The sequence below is a fragment of the Myripristis murdjan genome, chromosome 23 (genome assembly GCF_902150065.1).
Source record: "Myripristis murdjan chromosome 23, fMyrMur1.1, whole genome shotgun sequence".
Taxonomy (NCBI): domain Eukaryota; kingdom Metazoa; phylum Chordata; class Actinopteri; order Holocentriformes; family Holocentridae; genus Myripristis; species Myripristis murdjan.
This window is the reverse complement of record NC_044002.1, coordinates 7,753,330-7,777,249: the sequence shown is the minus strand read 5'-3', so window position 1 is coordinate 7,777,249 and position 23,920 is coordinate 7,753,330. Positions and strand designations below refer to the sequence as shown.

At 43.7% G+C, this 23,920-nt stretch overlaps 1 protein-coding gene across 1 annotated transcript in view; it reads right to left on the bottom strand.

Moving 5' to 3' along the window:
- The window catches only part of ptn (pleiotrophin), a 42,383-nt gene extending 33,529 nt beyond the window's left edge, over positions 1-8,854 (bottom strand). The window contains exon 1 of the mRNA XM_030046052.1: positions 8,665-8,854. Within this exon, the coding sequence (XP_029901912.1) occupies positions 8,665-8,843 (179 nt within the window). The 5' untranslated portion in view covers positions 8,844-8,854. The remainder of the gene's footprint in view (positions 1-8,664) is intronic.
- Positions 8,855-23,920: the final 15,066 nt, after the last annotated feature.

The following is a 23,920-nucleotide window of genomic DNA, read 5'->3' as shown; positions in this document are numbered from 1 at the left end:
TCCCCCCGTGGGCTGTTGGGGATCAGACATGAAAACAGGGAAAGAACAAAGGCTTGTCGGGACTGTTAAAGATGCTTGGACCACAGCGGCCCATCAAAAGTCATTCACAGAAACAGGCATGAAATACCCTCCGCTTGCGAGCTCGTCTCAAACATGTCAAAAAACTCCCACTGTGTCTCTCTGAAAGTGTGGTGTCAAAACTGGGAGAGGCCCAACTATGAGAAATGAATCCTTTACTTCACTGCTCCTCGCCTCCACTTCATGAAAACTCTGATGATACCACCTAAGTCGTTGCCGGGTCGTGGTTTTTTTTTTTTTTTTTTTAATCAATTCAATCATATTTCGCATGTATTGGGTCATTTTAGTGACCGTATTTGCTGATATGAAGAAAGTCAGTTATGTTTTTCATGTCTTACTAATTAGAGAATGTCTGATTGTTGTAAGTCTTGGCACATTCTTGCCTCAGCCGACAGACTGTCAAAGTTAAGCAACACTATTTGTTCTTTTGAGTCTCAAGAAGAGTCTCTCTTCTTTGAGTTTTCACAGTTATATTTGACTTAACTAGCAGCTCCTCGGCATTCCATGTTTGTCAATCTAAGAATTGTTTAAGTGTCGTACAATTTGTTTCTTTTATGCTTTATTAGATTTCCTTAGCTGCCTATGTCCTATTTTAACACGCAGACAGCCTCTTCCCCTTTAACTCTCAGCTGTTTTTGAACTTATAATACTGGGGACTGTTCTTCTTTTAACCTCACAGATGAGGTGATTCCAGGTAAAAGCCATCAACTGTTATTGATTTAGTTCATTAAATCTATACCAATCACAAAGGAGGAGATGCAGATGAGGAAAAGCAGACGCAATGAACAAGCTGAGCTGTGGCTTGTGCAAGAGGGGGCTGCAACTCAACATCAGGAATATATCTCGAATTTGTCGTAATTATTGTAATTACTATTAATGACCTATTTATCTGCTGGCTTCATGCACAACGTGGAGGCAAAGCAGCAATTTCTTGAAGATACCCCGAAAAGACAGAGAAGAACAGCTATTTTTAACTTGTTTACTCCAGGTTGCAATGATAGTGCCACTCAGTTCCCTCTCTCCTGGGTTCTGTGCAACTCTCAATGAATCAAAGGTTTGGTCACGATGTACCACATGCACTATATTCCAGGTCCCAGTGACAGTCTTATTTCCAGCCATCGAGGACGCAGGGGGAAGGTTATTTATTGAGAATGGTGGACGGGAGAAGATTAGACATCCCTGATCTGTCAAGGACGTGACTTTTGGCCAAAGCAAATCCTTCACTTTTATTGCATTGTCTTTGGGGCCATTTGGCGTGAGGAGATGGAATCAGGAGGCTGGTGTGGCGCAGTGCCTTCTTCATCTACCACTGTCCTCCCTGGACACAGAGACAGTCTATAACCTGTAGAGTCTGCAAAGAGTCGGCAGGAGTTCCTCACCAAGGTTATCCTGGATTTCTGCAGTGAATTGCCGATCCAAGGCTAGCATTGGTTAGGGAAGAACAACTGGCATAGCCGATGCGCCGTCTGGGTTTCTGTCACAACTTGTAATGCCGAGCAAATAACCAAGCTTTAAAACATCCCCGATACCAGCTGGCTGAAAGTTAATTGAGCACCTGTTTTCACAGCAAGTCCTCAAAAATTCTGCCTTAATAGCAAACTTAACAAATGTGTGAATAACTTTTAATATGAGACGTCCTTGAAAGAAAGAAAGAAAGAAAGAAAAAAAAAACAGCCAAAAAAAGAAAGCGATTATTGTAATTGGCATCCAATTCCCGGAAGGTAGCCAACTCTTTGTGTGGGTGTGCGTGCACAGTTGTGTGTGTGTGTGTGTGTGTGTGTGTGTGTTTGAGAGTGAGAAAGAGATTTTAAATGGAGAGCAGTCACTGAGGAGGGCACGTGCAACACTGCAGAGATCCGCTGCCTGAGGTCCTCTGACGTCAGCTGAAGAGGCTGATGGGAATTCAATATACAGCAAGCACACTGCCTAATTTATCCCACAATAAAAAACAGGCCGATGCTTATTTTTTCAGCAGTCACAGTCACAGTTTGGGGCAATGTCACTGGACGGTGCACTTCACATCCTTTAGTTGAAGAGGTTACAGTCAATCTGTGGTAATGCCTTGGATTCATCCGCCTGTTTGGTCAAGAGTTCTGGGTGTTTGTTTAGGTCCTGTATATCTTCTAAATCCTGCTAAAAACAAGTGCATCATGAGAGAATAACCTCTCAAAAGGCACAATGAACTTGCAGGACAGTAGAACCAGTTAATTTACTGCTTTAGCTGCTGCTGCAGGGTGAGAGTAAAGCCAACATTCCCAAATTGTTTCACTGGGGCACATAATCACATTCATTTACACCATGAAGTTAGCCAGCATAGATGATACTCAGCGAGAGCAATGTTTGAAATTATCACTCGTTTCAAAGCATATACCACTTTTTTAACCGTACTCATTTAACCCTGTCAAGAAACATTGTGAAGTCGTTGCTAAAGCCCGCCTAACTGATCTGTCCTATTCACAAGCATGCCGTATCTGTGATAAGCTGCTATTTCCATCCATCAGAAATACACGCACATGACATCTTGCATGCCCACTGCTGTCATTTTCTACATTCATCTGCACAAAACCGTATTTGCACCGGCTTTATTTACCAAATCTATGAATATAGATACTCTATGCGGCGCAATTTACAAATAAATAGGGGAGCCCATTTTGCTGCGCCGAGGGAACTAATCATTCCCCTTAGAAATGAAAACACGACTCGGAGCTGCTGTGCAGACGCCAGCACCCTTTCGCCGAATCATAGCTTTTCTATGTCAGCTGAATATTTTTCTCACACTGTTTGTGCTCATTCCAGCTGGGAGGGGTTGAGGGAAGGGGGAGGGAGGGGGCAGCATTGGCACCCGGGGCATTAACTATGCCCTTTCAACTTGCCACTGAGCATTAGGCCAGGCAGTGGAGAGATCCAAGGCTTATGTACAAACACTCCCGAGTGTGATGGTGCTCCTGCCTCCGCTGACCACCTCTGTCACTTTAATGCGCGTCATACAAACCGCTGCGAGGTGGCTTCTCCTTCTCAAAGGGACAGGTCAGTACGCACAACCGACACGCCTGCCTCCGCACGGCCAGTACACTACTGGTTGTCTGTGGCGTAGGCAGACTCGCACTTTGCACAGGGTGGTCATGCGGCGTCTGCAGACATCATTGTCAGAGCTGCTGCGGCGCTCTCCCCATTTCTTGGCATACAAATGCCGAGGCTCGTTTGACAGTATCGGTGTGCGGCTCATAGCCGAGCGGTGCCGGTTCCCTTTGGGACCGCTAAGCTCTCTCGGTGAGAAACTGGTGGGGATGGAAGGCGGTAGAGGTGTGAAGAGCGGATGTCTCAGGGGTGCACAGCCGCCTCTTCAACTAGACAACGCATCGAGCTGAAGAGGACATCAATTCGACACACACAGACACACACTCAAACAGGCACACTCCATGTTGTGTTCTTGTCTTTCAGGGCATACTCTCCCAGGAGGCTGTACTGTACTGTACTGTAGCAGCCCTGCAGTGAACAGCATGTGAAATGTTGCTTTGCTAGCCCCGCTAACATCTCTAAACTCCAGCAGAGTCAGAGGGCAAGGCCACAGCCCCGGCCTGGTGTTTATGGTCAGATGGAATGTGAACTCCGGGTGAGAAGAAAGGGGGGACGCTATAATGAGACATCCCCCCTCTGCTGGGCTGTTTGTTTAGACAGACCGGCTGTCTCACAGAACAAGCTGTGGATGGAATACTAATGGATATGACTAATGACTCTCTCTCCCTCTCCTTCTCTTTCTCCCAATTTCTTCCCACTCAGCTCTCTGCTTTCACTCCTTCTCCTTCTCCCTCAGCGATCTGCATCCTTCAACACTGCATGTGGATGAAACTTTAAAGTCTCAGTGACTCAGTTACAGCCGAAGGGATGGCTGCGACACGCACACATGTACGAGAGTATTTGGCGGGATGGACACACCACTTAAAAAGGCAAGAAAGTGAAAAGAATGTTTACCCCCTTTGGCACTGCTGAATGCACCCCCACCCTTCCTCGTAGAGCTCAGTGATCCTATAGTTTTTAATCACCTATCAGTGGGAGGACAGAAAACAAACTCGACCATCATCTCTGCAGCCATAGAGTGGGCCTATCTAATCCTCCCTCCTTCCATCTTAGTTGTTTAAGTTTGTAAATCACACTTTCTGCAGAACGCTGAGCCCCGAGGGAGGAACCAGAAGACATCCCAGAGCCTTGAAACTCTCCACTGGGCCAGATTAACACACGCTGAGATTTAAGTTAGGATTAGACATCCCTGCTGGCATTTTGGAGGCTTTATAAACTGCTTGAGAATAATTTGGGCATTAAGCGTTGAAGATGTGGAAAGATCCAAGCCCTTCAAGCAGGCTGTTATCCATTACGTGGCCGAGTAGTGAACCCTGAACAAAGAAGAAGAGGCATTTCCAAAACAATATCACTGAGGTTGCACATATATTTTTTTGTATTATATCTGTGATCTTTGCATCACAGATACTGGTTGAACATCCAGCTGAACCATACAGAGCCTGATAATCAACAAATTTTGCCACCGCACTGCAGCACAACCATTAGCAATCCAATTAGTGGTGAGATTGGAATGCAGATGCTAAGTGGCAGAGAGAGAGCCACAGTGATCCTCATGATCAATTTAACTTTCCATTCGACATCAGTGGCCACATCACAGCCTCATGTTTTCAAGTTTTTGTGGGTTAAAAAAGGGCAAGATTGACCCGCAGCTACAATTCCCCAAATGACCCATTGTTTTCTTGTGTTTTTCCTCCCTTCTTCTTTTATAGCCTACACACTGTTTATGCTCTGCAAAAATCTAATTTTCCCTCCAGAAATGGTTATAATATTGCTAACAACTATGCTGGCTGGATCAAATTTACTCGCAGCTACAAAGCAGCCAAAGAGCAGCAGTAAATAAAAAGAGATTGTATTGATTGAGCCAGTAGATTACAGCGTTTAGGGTAGGCGGAGCCTTGGGATTGTATTGGCTGTGCGTTATTTTATAGTCCCATCTGGATTTACCTCAGAGCCATTTAGCAAGGCTCCCCATTGGCAAGAAAGTTCCAAACCATTAATATGGATTACCTTTATTTCTAATGTGCCTGGTTTCATAAAGAGTACTGGTGAAAGAATGGGGCTGAATATTCAAAGTGAGGCTCCTGTTGGTGCAGGTGTTTTCAGTGAATTCTTACCATAAAAAGATAAACACAACTTTGATAGTGTTACACCACCCGGTGTTCGGGCATAGAATACTGATATACAGATGTTTCTAATATGCTATTACTTTTTTTTTTTTTTTTATCAGTGGTAAATAGAAGGATTGCATTGCCCTCCTCCTCTCCTCACTGTCTTTTTTTCCCCCAGCCCTCTCTACCTCTCTCCGGCGACATGATGCATGAGTGAGCCAGGATCATCCCTGAGTTCATTAGAGGTATACAAACAGGACCCACTCCCCTGTGGTTCACTAGAACACAAACTGGGCTGGGGTTGGGGGGGGCAGAGGGGCACCCTGGAGACCCCTATTCCCTCTCTGACTTTTCTGAAGCTGAGCAACCACAATTTCTCTGCCTATTGCAGGAGCTGTTTGTGTGGAAATCAAATTGCACTCCACACAAATGCAGTATGCAGATGGCCAAATCCCGCCTAATATGCCAAAGACTGATGCTGAAATAGAATCACTGGTTCCCATGACATTAAAAATTCCTTCACTTCGCTCACATTGTACGTTTACTCCCTCTGGATGTGTAGCATTTTACATCATGAACCTAGACCTTTGCCCGCCTCTGTCAGAGTTATCCACTGGCAGGCCTGGGACAGCATGTGGGGTAAACAGCCTTGTGTGTGTGTGTGTGTGTGTGTGTGTGTGTGTGTGTGTGTGTGTGTGTGTGTTAGTGTTCGAGCGTATGACTGAGAGATTAATGAGCTGATTGATTGCAGTGGAAAGCCTCGGGTTATCATTAGTCCTCTAAGGATGAAAACCCACATCACAAGCCAACAGCAGGGCAGAGAGGCACAGGCTTGGCCCGACACTTTAATGTCACAATTAGATGTTTATTTTTCCACTGGAAAAATACCTACGGTCCAAATCTCAGGGAGGAGATTGAGATTTTTTTTTTTTTTTTTTTGTCTGCATGCAAAGTGGGTAAAAGTTCAATTCCAGCCAAAGACCAATTGAGAGTTTTACAAAATGTACTTTGTCAGGAGGAACATGCCTGAAGGCTCATGCACATACCCCGATCCATCTATTCCAATTCAAGCACAAAAGGCATTAGCAGCACCATCAATGGGCTTCTTCAGACAATAGGGACCAACCCCACACAAGAGGAACTTTCTCTCATTACTGGCTTAGACGTTTTCCAGACAGCCTTGATTGTCTAGCCTTGCCTGTAATGAGAGAGCTGCTTGCTTGATGTCTCTATGAGAAGCTTCACATTTCCACATATGACTATTAACCCAGCAGCCCCAGGAGCCGCTCCTCTCGCCGTCACTCCTCATCACCGCAGCCTCTGAGTGGGCTGAGTAAAACACAGAGCAGGCTCTCAGTGTCGGGGCATCGCCTCTCTCAGGCATCGTGACTGGGAGGACCGCTGAACCTGCTGAAGGATTGGAGTGAAGGGTCACGTCATCACTTTCCCTGTTTTGCCTTGCTGCAACTTCTTTAATATGATGCCTAAAAGTAAAAGCAGTGGAGGAACATTCTGTGACAGGCCTCTCCTGGCATCCCTCCCCTACTCCTTTCTTCTGTCCCACTCTTTATCCTCTCCTCCCTTTCTCTGGAGGCCCTCTGGACCCCATCAAGGCTCACTCTGTTCATCCCACATGTGAGGGGTCAATGTGTACCCCACAAGAATAAACCAGCCACTCAATGTGAGGATCTTTGTGTATGTTCTCATCCCCCTACCCTCTCTCTCCTTCTTTCTCTCTCTCACTCACTTGTGCCCTATAGACCAGAATTGGTTCCATTCAGAGAGCTTCCCTCCCCCCTGGTGCGGCCTTCTCAAGGCCCTCACAGTGCAATTCTATGCCTTATTGCTCAGGCTCCTCCGTGGAGAGCAGTCTCGTGAAAGCGTTTGAGAAGACACAGAGGAAAATGCGCTGGCTTTGTGCTGCGTCTTGACATATAGGAGAGATCACGTGATGAAGTGTGTGGGGCAAGTGTTTAACAAGAGAAAAGGGCAGAATGTGTAAAATGTCCCTTACAGGAAGCTAAATGGCCATCTCAGATGGAAAATGCCAGGACCTATTTAGAAACCCAAGCAGTTTTATGAGTTCGGCCCTGCTGGCTGTCATCCAGCTTAATCCACATTGTGCTGTGACTTCCTACCAACCAAAGCTGGTTTCTCAAGCTCATCTCCACCTCATGTTTAATCTCCCCGGCGCTTTCATTAGGAACACACCATGTGTTGATTCTAAAGAAATGAAGCGGACACCTCATTTCGAGTGAGAATGAGCTCGAGGAAGCTTTTGTCCACAGCAGGAATGCCCCGTAGCACAGAGAGGAACACTGTTTGGTCTGACTTGGGTTGCTATACCAGGGCTGAAGATAGCCATGGCAACGCTAGCATAAGGTCTGCTGGACCACATAGCGCTGATACAATACGGCTGCTCGGGGTTTGTCATTCCAGTCAGGCCTGACCCAAATTACGACATTCTGGGAAAAACTGGCCCACGTCGACCAGCACACATGCACATACACAGCAACACAGAAATACTTGATCAGGCTTGCATGTGGTCGGCTGATAGTAATAATATAAGGAACATATGGATGTTTGAAGCCTAATCACTGAAGAAACGGCCCTGTTAATGTTTTAACACAACAGTCCACAGCCTATGGGTACAGGATTATTGGGACTTCACAATTGTTTACCCAGGCACAGAGCAGGCACAGCGTAAATAGGACTACAAGCCAGCTTTCCATCTGTGGTTATAGTTTCAGCATTTCGAGCTTAATATTGTTTAATGTTTTCCTGTGTTTATTATCTCAAATCGACAGCCTCAGGGAAAAATTCTGTTTCTGGATAACCAACAAAGAGGCGATTACGAACATGTCCACAGAAGCCTTTTAGTTTTACCATTTCATACTTTGCTGCGACAAAAATATCAGGCTAAAACAAATGCACAACAGCGCTGCGATCGCCAGCAGTCCTTGAGAGAAACTTAATTGAGTTTCTCGAGCAACTTCACCCACAGTTTGGGAGATTTTGAAAACAATGAGAACACAAAGGGGTTTGAGATGGCCAACTCGAAAGCAACAGTTCAAGAAATCACATTAACACCCCCCCCACACATATACACACACACACACACACATACACACCACTCACACATAATACACACTAAAAAAAATTGCCTTCATGCCATCTGGTGCACCGAGTCTATCTGCAGAGAACAGCGTTCGACTCATATTTCGCTTTTTTTTTTTTTTTACAGGTTCCAAACTTTCCAGTCCCTGTCCGCTTGCCACGGTGCTGAAATCACCACCTCACCTTCAACACTTCATCACCTCTGCCCCCCAAAAACTATGCATCACCAAGTGTGAACCCAGAGAAAATAAATAAATAAATTTATAAAAAACTATCCACTTACTTTACACTGGAGGTCTGGTAGTTGTATATCAGCGATTGTAGTAGTTTCTCTAGTCTCTTTTCATCTGCACCTCTGCCCTGTTGCCCTGCGTCTCCAACACTATTTCTCTTTGGGTGTGCGTGTGTGTGTGTGTGCGAGTGTGTCTCTCTCCTCACTTGTCCCAGCACAGAGCCGAGCATACGATAGCTGTGTAGTGTTTTTTTTCTTTTTCTTTTTTTCTTTTTCTTTTTCTTTTTTTTTTTTTTTTTTGTTGCATGGGGTGGTGTGGGGTAGTGGGAGGGGTGGAGGGGTGTTGAATGCTTGGTTTCCTGACTCGTGATCAGGAGCTCATTACCCCAAGGTCACTCCAGGGACGGCCCGCCTGGCACTCACTGACACGCCAGAGAGAAGAGGAAGGAGGAGATGGGGAGGATGAGAGAGAGAGAGAGAGAAAGAGAGAGAGAGCAAGTGAGCACTTAAGAGGCAAAGTGCTTGGGAGATCCACAGGGACAATGAGGAAGAGACAAAGACAGGAGCAGATGCAAAGATACAGATACAAATAAGCAGACAGAAAGAGAGAGAGAGGAGAGACTGTGAGAGGCTGATCCAAATGCCAAACGAGAGGCAGAAAGACAGAGGGGCAAAACAAAAATACCAACAAAACCCCATCATATGAGACTTGGACCAGCCTGCAGAGTGAGCAACCAGCACCCAGTCAAAAGAGTTATATAAAATATCACGTTGATCCATGGAAAAGTGAGTCCTGCCACGGCAATCAATACGCTATTGACAAACACTGGTTTTTGCCTCAGTCTTTGTTGTCAAAGTTTTTATAGAGCCAAGTACCATGCAGCACATCTCTGCATCTAGTATTTATACAAGGCGTCTGCAAATTTCATCACCCTAAAGACATAAAGTTTAATGCCAGTTTGAGTGAAATATAAGACCGGTTTTATCGCCAATGAAATGAAAGTTAATCATGAAAAACAAACACTGTAATCCTATCAGAATATAGGCCTGGGACTGGGAGTTGGCTGATTTATCTTGATAGTAACAATTGTTTTCTGACCTCCGCAATTAAATGGGAGGATGCATTGAAGGATTTGATCTCGGATAATCAAATTCAAGATATTTGAAGGCTTAAGCCAGACGGACATCAGTCATTTGGCTGAATGTCAGCTGTTCTGCAGTTTTTTTCTCTCTCTCTCTCGCTCACTTTGTTCCGAGATCAATGTCAGTTTCGCATTTGTGGCGAGCTATCTTCATAGAGGTAGTGTGGTAATAAGTTGTGGATATAATCAGGGTGTTTGGAGCTGCAGATGGCTGCAGATGACCTTATAGCGCAGCCCCGGGTCCTCTACCGCAGCTGGACACGACCAGATTGACAGATTACAGCACACACAAATCAATAACCTGCGCCATTAGTGCTGTCCACAAACCCCATGTACAATACTGATGTCAGAATGCCTCTGTAAACTCTCACTACTCCGCACACACACAAATGGCCTTATATTTCATCTCGTAAGGCTGTCTTCCCTGGCTTTGGTTACAGAGCAAGTCTCTGGCAGGGATTCATTCCACACAGGAAAAAATGCTTCATAGTGCCAAATATTGGTTCTCTTTGTTCATAATTATCAGGGAACCCCTTTTAGTGCGAGAGCCCATTGTTAAGGTGCTATTCACACCCATTCAAAATGGGATTATAATGCACCCTTTCAGAACTTTAATGGTGACTTATAGGCTGAAACACATTGAACAGCCATTAGGCAGTGTGATGGAGACTCAACATTATGAATTCAAGCAGAGTCGCAAAACCATCATCAGTCAGCAGTGACCAACTTGGTTTCTAAAGGCTAATGCTTATGACTAATCCCCAGCATACTGTGAGGCTTCATTCAGTCTGATCTGAGAGAGGACACCACATTGTTGGATAAAACCTTAAGTTCAAACAGAAGGAAGGGGCAGGGACCCTGAACACCTCTCGCCTAGCAAGTGGAATCTGTTTCGAAAGACTTCAAAGAGGTGCTCGGTAGGAAAAATGTCGAAATCGGCCGGCAATTACACTTCATACTCTGCACTCTGACAGCCAGAGAAAGAATGCATTAAAAGGTGCTTTTAGACTGTGTGGTGCGTCTAGGCAAAACAGCAACTTTGTCTTTCTGTTGTCAGTGTGTTTGTAATGTCTACACAAGCATATTTGTCAGCCACTGTTGAGTGCTGACGAAAAAAATATACAGAATTAAACATCGAGGCCAGCTGGCAGTGCTAACTTTCCTTTCTTTTCGCATCAGAAATGACAGTGGTGATGGCAAAGTAACTTTGTGTCAACACTCCAAAGACATCAGTACATTGTCTGGAATGTTCAAATGGTGTAAAAACATATGGTGGAATGGTGTAACAACAACTTTCTCCTGCTTCTGTTATCAGGGTATGAGAGTGTGGCTGCCTTCCACTTTTACCCTGACCAAATGCCCCACTGTGTTGGTTTTTTTTGTTAACTAGCTGCTGATTTTGTTTCCATTCATGCTCCCCAAACCTTTAAATATCATTTTGCTGTTAGTAGCAACTGACTGAGTTATTGCAGCTCTACTGAGCACGTTCAGCATCATGTTGCACTGTCTGGGATTTCACCTCCACGGACAGCATCAGCCCGAGCAATGGTCAATCATCTGTATGATTCATGCTCCCCAGTGGTGATGATATGCTATTCCACTGATACCTTCTCATATTCCACTCATTAATAATACACTTCATCCATTTACTCCTCCAGCCGTCCCTGAAGTGTGTGATATGCTTTAGCATGATCCAGAAGGAGCCTCTGCAACGATATTATTTCCCTCACTGATTAAAAAGAGATATGACGAACAATGAAAAAAATAACGCAGAAGGATCTTAGCAATCCTTACCAGCCTATTCCATCTCATTGCTGGCTGAGAGCTGATTTTGCTGTGCTGAAAGCACAAAGGGAGCTCCGCAAAACAATATTCGCAGATTTAAAAGAGCTTAAGTGAAAAATGTCCTTTCACGTCATCAGCTCCTTTATTAATTTTCATTAGATTAAACTGGCTGCTGTCATTGTGAGCCTGCACAGTGCTGAGGATGATGTTGCTGTTAAGCCCTACTAACCCTGTTCCCTGTATATATGGCCACCGGCAGCCCCTTAAGAGGACGGCTGTGACTGGGCCTGTCTGCACCGAGAGTCTGATGAAACCAAATGAAATCAGGCTGTCAAAGTCGGCCACAACATCTTTTACCACAGCTCCGCCACTCCATCCTTCCCCGACACAAACACCACAAAGGAAGTGCTAAGATGAGAGCAACGGAAAAACGGCGCTGGAGTCATTTTTCCACACCTTTTTTTTAAAACCAACTATTCAATTTGTGCTGCATGTCTGTGAGGAAATGGAGATTGAACATATGGCTGAGAGAGCGGGAGAGAGCAAGAGAGAAAATAGCTGTCTCTGAATTGACAGAGACAGAGCATAAGATCAAATCACGCAAAAAAAAAAAAAAAAAAGAAGAGTATATATAAATAATTGTACACATGGGCTTCCTGTCTATAATTATATCCCATTACAACATCTAATAACATCTTCAACAGTCAAGGGCAGCTTTGAGAAACAAGATGTGCTTTCCTCAGTGTTGTAGTACATGCATTAAATTCATCGTACAGAGTGAGTGCTTAAGGACAAAAACCCTGACAGTGAAATCACCAAGACACACACTTCACACACACACACACACACACACACACACACACATCTTGAACATCTGTGTGGCCATAGCTGACATTCAAATAAGTCTAGACCTATGCAGTGAAACAGTTCAGTAAGCGTCCCCTCTGATCCCGAGCGTTTATCAGTGGACCTGCTCTGCTACTCTTAACTTAATATTTGTTTTCCGGGCTCATGTCACTCTGTGCACACACACTCCATCTCCAGCGCGAGAGGCTGGGAGGTATGTCAGCGACGAGCAGGCCACAGGGGAATCAAAGCAAACATCTCAACACAGCCCATTTCACATCACGATTCAATCCCATTGAACACACCACCTATCTCTCCATGAGGTTTATGGCCTTCATCTATTCCGCATGAAGTAATGAACGGAATCCCATTATGCCAATTTAATTTCACAAGAAGCTCAGTTTCATTAATAAAGCATGAGCTCTTGGTTGAATATTAATATTTATACGTCTGTGCCCTGGCTAATAAAAGTAAAGGGATTTTTGTTCACCTAAGATCATCAATAGCATTCCCTGAAGGATAGGATCAGGATGTTTTTTTGTTTTTTTTTCTAATTGAACTGCTGGATAACAACTTTAAGCAATACTTTTTTATCGTTACCATCTCTGAAGCTGCCTGTTTGTTTGTTTTTGTCCTGTTTATTTATTTATTTTTTTTATTATTATTTTTATTTATTTACTTATTTATCAAGGATTATAATGGGACATAATAATTGCATAATGAGTCAGAATGAGTTAAAGGCTAACTTTCATCTGTAGGCCTCATGCAAGTGAGTGAACAAAGGCATTCAAAGCAAAGCGGCCATGCAATATAAAGCAGATCGATACTGCAGACATCATGGAACAGGAGCAGGAGTTACATCATAAAACACATAAAAACAATACACAAATGCTTAGATATCCATTATAATCATGTTTGATTTAGCCAACCCAGCCAGCTGTGTTTTTTAGATTTCTGTAAAATGACACATGTTTTATTCAACATGGTAATCTCTATTAATCTTTTTTTTTTTTTTTTCAATTTTTGAACTTTAGGCTTCAATAGGGTAATCATATTTTGAAACCCCCAAACCGGGAACCTTGAGAGTACCACACTTTTATGCATTTTTATATATGCACTAATGCACACACCATATGTGTTTACATCAGGATGGGGAGGGGTAATTATTACAGCACATTAGCACACCTCCTGAGTGTATCTTTCAACACGATGGACAGCACAAATACAGATGAATGGGTGGGTTCCTAAAAAAACGGTGACTACAAGAACTTACCCAGTCTCCTTGGGCAGCAGCACATGTGTTTTCTTAATGAATGCACTAAGAAGAGGTGGGGCCAATCCATTAAATCTTAGTAGTACATTTAATCTTCATTTAAAATCCATTTGCCACTGATTACTCATCAAGCACTTTGAACAGAGCAAAGATGAAAATGTATTGATTAGCAAAACTGGCTGAAAATGAACAAATGCTGACTTATTGGACAGCTACACATGATAATGCTGCTCCAGCAAGCATTTGTATCCGGGTCCACTATATTGGAAACCATACAGTCCTACCAGAGAGCCCAAGGGACACAAAAAGGCCCCGCTCTGAGACACCTACATCTCAGAGCGGGGCGGTATACCAATCAACCAAATGGAAATCCGATACAGCACACTGTACTTTGTGCTGTGTACAATGCCTCAGAACTTTCTCTGCTGAATTTCAATGTGAATCAAATCAGATGAAGCAAATGTCTCAGATTGTCTCTTCTTATGTTCATGGAAAAGCCGTGCAATCACCCAACGCCTCCCCATCCGACTGAAGTGGTTTCTGATTCCATAGGCAGAGTAACCTGACAGCTCCTGATGCTCCAGCCCACAATCTCTCATCTTTCCAGCGAGGGGAGCTCTGTTTCAACCCCTGCATTTGGATGGAAAAGAACTTAATTTACGGCTGACAATTAATCTGCAGGAGCCGCACACCCCAGCGTGGCCGTCAGAGCGTGACAGCGTCGGCGAAAACAGCTCCTGCCCGATTCATCTCCCAACCGACAGTCAGGCCCGGTCGCCCAGTGCTTATCCGCCTCCATACGCTTCCCCCCAAAAACTCATTATTCTCTAATGGCTTAGTTCTGTGTTCCCAGTATGGCCCATGTACATTCTCATTAATGGCTTTTCAATGTCAAGCTACCAAGCAGAAGCAAGAAGTAAATATAACCTGACCTTTTTCAAAAAAGTAAGAAAACTTTGGTCGGAAATAATACTTGTTTGTTTCTTATTTGATGTAGGAGCAGATAATCCAGTGTGTGATCTGATGATTGATTGAAAAGGAACGTGTGGAAATAAATGCTGCTTTTTGTGTGCATAGTAAACCTAACAATTTTGGTTTCAAACAAACATTAAGGATTATTAGATGCTACAGATCGGGTGTGTGTTTGTGTGTATGAAGTTTGGAGAGGGCGAGGGATTCGTCAGGACAGTGTTACGTTAATGCTCTGCGCCCCAGGGAAAGAAAAAACAATCATCAACTTTTGGCTTGTGAGATGTGGCGTCTAGACTTGCTCTCTCAGTAAATAAATTTGAAACTACACGTGCAGTGATGTAAATGACAACAGGGATGATCCAGAAGTCTATATGCCAAAAAAAAACCATATTAAACATTTAAAACAAGAAGCATGGTCCTAGTATTTTGTTCTTGGTCGTTGTTGGAAATATGGATTCTTATACTTTCCCCTTTGGCCATTCGCTCTGTGGTGATATAAACACACTGCTTCATATTTTACTCCAATAAACAGCATACATTCAAACTTTGCTGTTTTTTTAGCAGAAAATATATTTCCCGGGCTTGCTGAGGTCTCGCAGACAAGTCAAGAATTCTAGCTCTTTCTTGTCAAAACAAGCCTATTCCTCAGAAAGAAGTGTGCTCTTTACTGCATCTTACAAGGCTGGTACACAATAGCGATGCGGCCAATTAGTGGGGGAATTGCTATGGAAGAAGCGAAGAAGAGCACTAGAGATGGCATGAGGGCTGTAGTGAGAGGGGCTGAGAAAGACTAAAACGACTAAAACTGTTGTCTGCCCCGTTCCTTAAAAGTTGCCTCGTGTCATCATCGAAAAATATAGGGATCTGTATTTCAGCTTGGAGTGTTTTGGTGTTCCCAGCAGTCACCTTCAACAATAGGATTAGTGCCAACCTGAGTTTTTAAAAAAATAAATAAATACAAATTTTTTTTTTAAAAAAACCGAGTGGAAGGGAGGATAAAAACGGAGTAGGATCACTGCTATCACTGATGGAGCCCGAACCCCCGAGGGAGCTCTCCTCGACATCTTTCTGTTTGATTTGTTCTCTGTCATCTAGTCTGTAGCCACTGGGCTGATGGCTGTTTGCTTGGCACTACAGAGCCCTTTCATCTGTCGACTGAGAGACAGAACGCACGGAAATGGCTCTGTGACCAAACGCTGAACCGTCCTCCTCCTCATCTTCTGAGGGAGTGCTCGAGGAAAGCGCCGGTGACCAAAGGACAGGATGCGGGTGCTATCGCCAGACAGCGGAAAGAAAAAAAAAAAAAAAGTTCTTGGCATGATTATTTGAGTTATCGGAGTTCATTCGTCTTATATGTTGACCATAACTTCCAGGCGGAAGCGTTGTAGATGTGATCCACCTCGTTCCGACCGTGGCCCTGCCTCAACACGCTTTATAAAGATGACCTGTCCACAGTACTTAAGTGCATTTAGATAGACATCGATATCCTCATAATAAAACACCTCTGTCTCACTCCAACTGATCACTTGGCTGTCAGTGTTCGGAAGGGCCTGCGGTCCCAATCGATTAGAAAATAAATTACCACCGGCAGCCCAGACCTCGCCAGAGGGCTGAGGAGTGAGGTTAAGCTTCGGCTGCAATTCCACCATCGTCATCCCTGTTAACCAGAAAGTGATTGAGAAATACTTGCAATAAAGAGTGCAGGCGTACAGGATGCGGGTGGGAGGGAAGCATATGCAAAAGTGATGGATTTGTCTCGATTTTTGACTCTCTCTTCGGGGATTTAGCGAGACAGCTAAGTGTTTTTGATTGGCACCAGGGCCCTCGGCCTCATTTCTCCAGTTACAGGCGTCTCTCTGAGTCGGTCGAGCGTGTAAACACACATCAGCTTAGCGGGCGCTGGTCTTGCCCTTTGCAGGTGCTCACTGTCAATCCAGGAGGTGGTAAAGTAAATAAAAGTCCATCGCTCTGACAACACCAGCACAGCTCTGACCATCTGTAATCAGGGCCTTTTAGACTGGAGGGTGGGTGTTGTCACAGACACTCACACTGCAGCACCCACACTCATCAAATGAGGAACATTATTGAGATCAACAGCAAGGAAACGCTGCGAGCTGTCAAATCCTTTAATTAATTTTGAGCATTTGCTACCTGGAGTGTCAGATGTGCTGAGGATGCTCAATGCCGTTTATTCCCTTGAGTTGGACAAGTTTAATCAGTCCACTTTCTTTCCAGATTGAGTGATTTGTTTGTAAATGACGGGCATATTCCAGGATATATATGACGTGATCACGAGGGCTCTTGGGAAGGACTGAAAGGAACTTCCAGCCAGAAACATTAATGACCTGGTGAAATTACAGACAAGGAAAAGTAGGCTCTGTTTAAAGAGGGACTTAACTTTGATCACAATATTCTGAGCTCATTTTGATCAACATCCATTTTTAATGACACCATATGCAGCAATCTCAGTGGGAACGTGTTTCTGCAGTGAACATTTTGGAACTATGGACTTGAATGGATATTTTTAAAGAAATAAACAGCGAAGATGCGGCTCTTATTTTGTATCAGGCTTTCTTTGTGTCTCAAAACTGTTGTTAATACAAAAATAAGTCAGATTCTCAGCTAATTCCAGTGGACTATTGCTTCCATAATATAAAAAGAGGGGAATACATGCAATAAACCGCATTGCAGTGAACTATGTTAATGCCTGCTGATGAGTTTTCATCCATCACCAGGCGATACCAATGCTGTATTCTCATCAGCAAGCAATAAATGTGGTGCATTGCAATGCAGGCTCCCGCTTGGTCTCCTTTTTTGTGATTGGGTGAGTGGATATATATATATATATATATATATATATGTATATATATGTATAAGTTAAACTACAAAACCAGAATATTTTATGGGTTTGTGAAGCTCTCCTAAAACTCCTTAGAATATTGCCAATTTAAAGTCTCCGGGTTATTACTGGCCTGAGCCAGCCTTATGAATATTGAGTCGCAGTGTTAAAAATTACATTCTATTTGCGCTTGCAGCTTACATTTTACGACTCACACTTTATTTGTACACAAAATTCAGCCGCTTAACAGCTGTGGCGATATGTGTTTTCATTTGTATTTTATGTGGGTCAATTTGAGCCAACCAGACAGAGCAGAGCGCCAGCCACATTGATGTCTGTATTAGTGTCTTCTGGCATACAGATGAGGGTGCGTCTGGTGCAAGAGGAGCTCTGTGATTTCCACTAATGAGGTTGAGATGAGGCCCAGTCCGAGCAGGTAAGGCCAGACTGCGCTGACCTTTAACACCCCATAACCATCAGTCACGAGAGCCTGACAGATTGCAAACAACTGACCACAGCACTGGCCAGATCATGCATATCACTCATTCTGGTGAGGCTTGGCGTGAGGCAGTCAATTCTGAGTTAATGTCACTCTTTTTCTGTCTCTCTGTCAATCAGTCTCTCTCTAGGGACATATATTGTATATATACTGAGGTATAAGGTTGCTCAATATGGGTAAAACCAAATACTGTAATATTGTTGACCAAATACCTCAATGTCAGTATTGTGACCATATTAATATCGTACAAATATATCAACATTGTATAAATATATCACCTTGCCCTACTTGGATATGTTTTTCTATGTTATATCTCTCTCTACATAGACAATGGCTACTCTCTCTCTCTCTCTCTCTCTCTCTCTCTCTCTCTCTCTCTCTCTCTCTCTCTCTCTCTCTCTCCCTCTCTCTCTCCCTCTCTTGTTATGACTGTTTGGTGGTTGTTAATCCTCTGTGGGGCGCAGCTTTGTTGTTCACTTGAACTGAACTCCTACGTCCACAGTCTGCCAATATCACATTAAGAGATGCTCCCTGATAGTGCACTGGAATATATCAAAATATCACAGCTCTTTGCTAATGGCAAAACTGTTGTGCCACCTTGTTTTTGTTTTTTTTTTTGTCTTTTTTTTTTTTTTTTTTGGCAGTTTTTGGTGAAACTGGCCCTGTATATTTATAGACAAATTTATAGACGTCAAATTCTGAAGGCTGAAAAATGTACTATTTGGGAGCCGCTGCTTTGATCAATAATACTATTACCCATAACAGCATGGTTATGGTCACAAGTGCTGCCAAACACTCAATAAAGCATGACCTTCACCAAGGGCCCGGCATGGTCATGGAGCGAACACCAACAAAGCAATTATCTCAGCTCGTTTCCCCTACTGCTCACCAACCATACATCATTGTTTTATCAAAATCGAAAGGCCGAGCTGAATAATGCTGCAGCGTACCCAGGGCTCCTCCGGCCGTGGATCGATGGCTGATTATAGCACCTCCTGTGTTTTAAACACCTCTCAACACAGGGTAAGCCCACTTCTACTGCAGCACAAGTCAATACACATGGTAGCCATATTATAGGCCACATGATAGCCATCACAGTAATGCAGTGGAGGCTTATGCAAGAATTACTGCTCCTCGTTCATACAAGCCTATTAAAATGATGTAAAAGCGGTTGCGTTGTTTTATTCACGTGGAGTGATGTTCAGAAACAATGCATGTTTCTCAGTTGTGGCATTCTCGGCTTTGGCATTTTGGAACAGAAAAGGAAACTTGGAAAATAATCTGACATTCACTATATTGAGGTCATCACATAGGTATTATTATTATTGTATTATTTTATTATTTAGTTTTATTTTTTGAAGGAAAAACAGTCAAATGAAGATTGTTCTGTCTAACCCTCACTAAATCTGTGATTTTTTTTTTTTTTTTTTTTTTTTTTTTGAGTTGAGCACTTCAGCTGGGCCTCAGGATAGTCTCATTATACAATTGCTGTCTTCAAATACACTCAGTTTCACTCCAGGAGTTTGCTGTGTCTCATCTACTTGAAAGGAAACCAGAGTGATAATAAAGGAGGTGTCTTATCAGTTACTCCGCTCCTTCCACATTCCTCCGTTTTATGGACTAGTTTTCTCCACTTTTATGGCTGTATTAAAACATGTCAAGACATAAAAATCATTAGGTCTTGTGGTCTGACATTTAAATGTAGCTTCCCACGGAGTCATCTGGGGACACCGTCCACTTCGACTGGAAATGTCAGATTAATAAGGTACAAATAGCGACTATAATCCAATTTGGTGTACATCTTTAAGCGCAAGACACAATCAATGCATTCAGTTCACTGGTATCCCAGCAACATGTCTGTGTCTCTCTTCCCAGCTCTAAATCCTCTCTTCAAGCCCCATGCATAAGGGAGCAGGAGGCAACAGGCTGCTTACTGGGAGGAATGGGTCCTCATTTCTACCCAGACGCTGTAGCAAACAACGTGCTCCCACACATTCAAATAACTCAGGCCTTTTTGACAGGCCATGACCAGACAATGTGTCAGTGTATGCCCACTTAACATATATTCCGAGAATGCTGCAATCCTGATACACACAGGATGTGGGTTAAATATTGTTTCCATCGATATTTTAGCTTCTTTTAACCTGCTTGGAAATGGGTGGTGCTTGCCTTATATATTTGATGATATGGTAAGTACAAAAACAAAACGATCCACTTTCAAAGTGAATTTATTACATTTGTCTATTAGTGACAGCTTATCCGACACAGTCTGAATTCTCCCGATGCAGAAAACCTTGCAGGTTAAAACAAATGCTAAGGGCTTAAGATGAAGGGAGGGGGCACAGTGGTGTTGGACAAAAAGGACGGGTGAACAGTGCCAGAGCCCCGCAGCAAACCTGCCCTATGTGACAACACATAACTATTGAGCTATCACAGTAGCCAGGTGATTTCACCAAGGGACAAAAGGTTGCTGGGATAAAGTGGAGCAATGCACGGTGGGTTGATGACAGCAGAGATGTGGGCGGTGGTGGAGGTGCTAGCTGTAGCATGGATGATGGTGGTGTGTGTTGAGCCTGTGTATGTTGGCGCCTGTGTATACTGTAGCAAGCACCTTTGCAGTGGTGCTGATTGCCCAGATTAAAGGATTATTGCATTCGCGGCCGCTTTGACACCTTTAAGTCAGGTGGCAGCTCCAATCCTTTTTCTGCCAATGGGGATTTATATAAATCAAATCCACCCCACAGCTAAGATAGAAAAATAGTAATGTGATCTGAAAGTATGACTACTGTCACGGCACTTGCTGACTGAGGCCACACATGGGTGGAGCTTCTAAGGCAGCGTTAATCAAAATTGAAGAGGTTCAGTTTAAGTGAGAATTGTTCAGACTCAACTAACAAAAACGACAGAAAAGTGTGTGAGTGAGTTTACTCAATAAATTAAAATACAGTAAATATTTCTGGCTTGCTAGCAAACTAATAGCTAGCTCGCTCAGGAAACGGTCCATTGGGTCATATTAGAGACACTCCTCTGGGTCGTATGCACTAATGTTACTAATTTAGGAGACATTCCTGTTGGTCGTTTTAGAGCGCTGAAACAGATGACCTATGCATGGACTATACACTTTCAGTCCAGTTTCAAAGATATGGTCTAATACCAAAGTCGTTGTTGAGTCATGATAATATTGTTGTCATATCTTTAGTTTGTGGATCCAGAGTGATTCTCTTATTGGAAGAAAGTCGAAGGTTTTCTGACAGGTTGAAGGTTTATCATGGCAGACATGGGGACTTGACCGCTTAGTGTTTTGTTTTTGTCAGCTAAGTTTACATGGTCCTCATTGTCACACTTTCAGTTGCAGCTTTAATGGTCTGTCGTCACCAGTAAGCACAATCGGGCAAAACAGGACAATATTTGAACTAGTAAAGGTATGTTTAATTTATCTTCCCAGACACACAGCCTTGAAAATGGACACTACAACAAAAGATAAGATAAACTGAGCAATTCTCGTGTATCTCTCAAGCAGGCTCTGTATTCAACCGCTGTTTTGTCCAGGTCATGGCTATCAGGTCATTTATCAAGCGAATTATGTGCATCACACACTCCTTTATGTGCTGCTCCTCACCTTTATCTCCCCTAATACACACAGACAAGCATGCACAAGCACATACACACATGCACAAACTCCTATACACACATAGAGGACTTGTAAGGGTCAGTGGGGGATTGTGCAGCCCCATACAGCCCTCCACATCTTATATATGCCCCACCACACAGCCAATGCAGGGAGGGTATTTGTCTCCCAGAGCAGCTCATAATGTTCTCTATCACGTGACAAGGGCCCTCTGGGTGTCATACTGGAGGAGCAAGCACATCCATCTGAGCCCTAAAGAGACCCGGGCCTCCCTTCAGTTGATGAAATGAAGGGTAGCTGCAGGCCAGTTTATTCCTGGAAAGCCACCCTATGGACTGGCTTTCACCCCGTTGCAGAAAGTGGATTCTGATATTAGGTTTGTCATGACGCAGGTGATGAGTACAATCACATTTGGTCAACATGCTCTGTGGGCCTCACTTTCAATAATGTCATTCCGCCTCTTGATCTTCTCTTTTGAGATCCCAGGCTTTGCCCCCACAGCCTATCATGTTATGCCACACTGGATTTGACACATCAGTGGTGACGAGCGGGTCCTGGCCTGACCTGTCTCCACCGGAGGCTAAATGACCCGCACGCAGACGGTCAATGCATGACCCCAATGTGGCACCAGGGAGCCAGCTCACCTCATCTACACTGGAAAAAAATTAACACCATTTCGTTCAGTGTTTGGTGTTGTTTTTTTTTTTCCTGAAACAAGTGATTTCAAAACAAATCTGCCCATGCGATGAGATTATTCTACTCTCCAGTGCGGATCAATCTGTTCCCAGAATTGTCTTGAATCAAGTGTCATTTTTTTATTTGAAGGGGCTGATTTGCCTTGTTCTGCCTTTTTTCAGCATATTTACACTTGTTCCCAGAAAAATGTCTGAAACAAGTGGGACTTGTTTCACGTTTAAGAAAGATTTGGTCTGAATCAGGCTTTGCAATAATGCACAAGTCTTGTGTGTGGGGAAAAAAGCCAGAATTGTGATGCCTGGAGAAAGGGAACAATTCTATTAATATCCCCATTCCCCACCTCAAGATGACATGAAATGCTGATGAAAAAAAAAAAAAAAGTAACACCCAACTCAATTCCAGCAGAAAATGATTGTGAGCAATTCCCTGACACTGGGACTATTTCCTGACTCTCTATACCATTTTGATAGCATAGAGAGGAGGGAGAAACCTAATAAAGATTTGGGTCATCACAGACAGCGCATTCATCTGGCTAAAACAAAATTGTCATCACTCTCCAGTGCTGAGCTAGAGTTTGGAGAGGAGGGGAGGCTGGGAAGGGGAATGGGTAAGAGAGGGAGAGAGGGAGAGAGCAGCTGTGTTGTGGTGTATTGCGCTGTCCCTGTCAGGCCTGGCTTATTGAATTGATGTCACTTCTTTAAACTCCTGTGGGTGCGTGACTGGAGATGGGTGACTGTGTGTACGTGCATTTGAGCTTGTGTTTAAGGGAAAGAGAGAGGGAGAGAGAGAGAGAGAGAGGGAGAGGGAGCAGTAGTGATAACTGTGGTTTTTGTGTGAATCTGGAGGACCTGGCGACCTTCCAGAGACTCAAGGAGGTTTCTGAGCCCCAGGCTTTGCACCAGCCTCTTCAATAAGATCAAATTCAGCTCCAGTTTCGGTACACGTGTGTGTTCGTGAGCATGCCTGCGTGTTTATGCATAGGCCTCGCTGTGTATACTAGTGTGTGGGAGTGTGTGGGAGTGTGGGGGAGTGTGTGCAACATGTATGCGTGCATTTCAGGCTCCCCCCTCCCACACACCTCACAAATACCTAAGGGACAGAACTTCAAATTCTCTTACTCAGAATATCTTGGTTATTGATTTATTTATATATTTTTACACAGCACTGGGCCTCAGCGTTTGTCTGTATGTGATTGTTGTCAAAAGTTTCTCAACCATCACCATGGGGAAAAATCAATACGTGACTGAAAAAGGTAACTGGTCTTTGGTGACAACCCCTTGCAGGCCTTGGTGAAATTGTGCGTTTAATCCAATTTATAGGGAGGCCTCAATTCATGTGTGAAAGAGCCAAAATGAAAGCATCCTCTGATGAAATGGATGTGCTATTTCCCTTTGACGACGGAGGGATCTCGCCACTCATGAGTCACGATGTGAAGAGCATGAAAATGATTTGTCGACGCGTCACAACTATTTTACTCTGAAAAGATTAAATATTGATATGGCATGAAGTGTAATTCAGTCCTGGTGCCCTTGTCCCTCTCTTTTTTTTTCTCTCATCAGAGGCGCAATTACAGTTATGACTCAACATGGAGATTAATCTTGTAATACTTTCTCCGGCTTATACATGG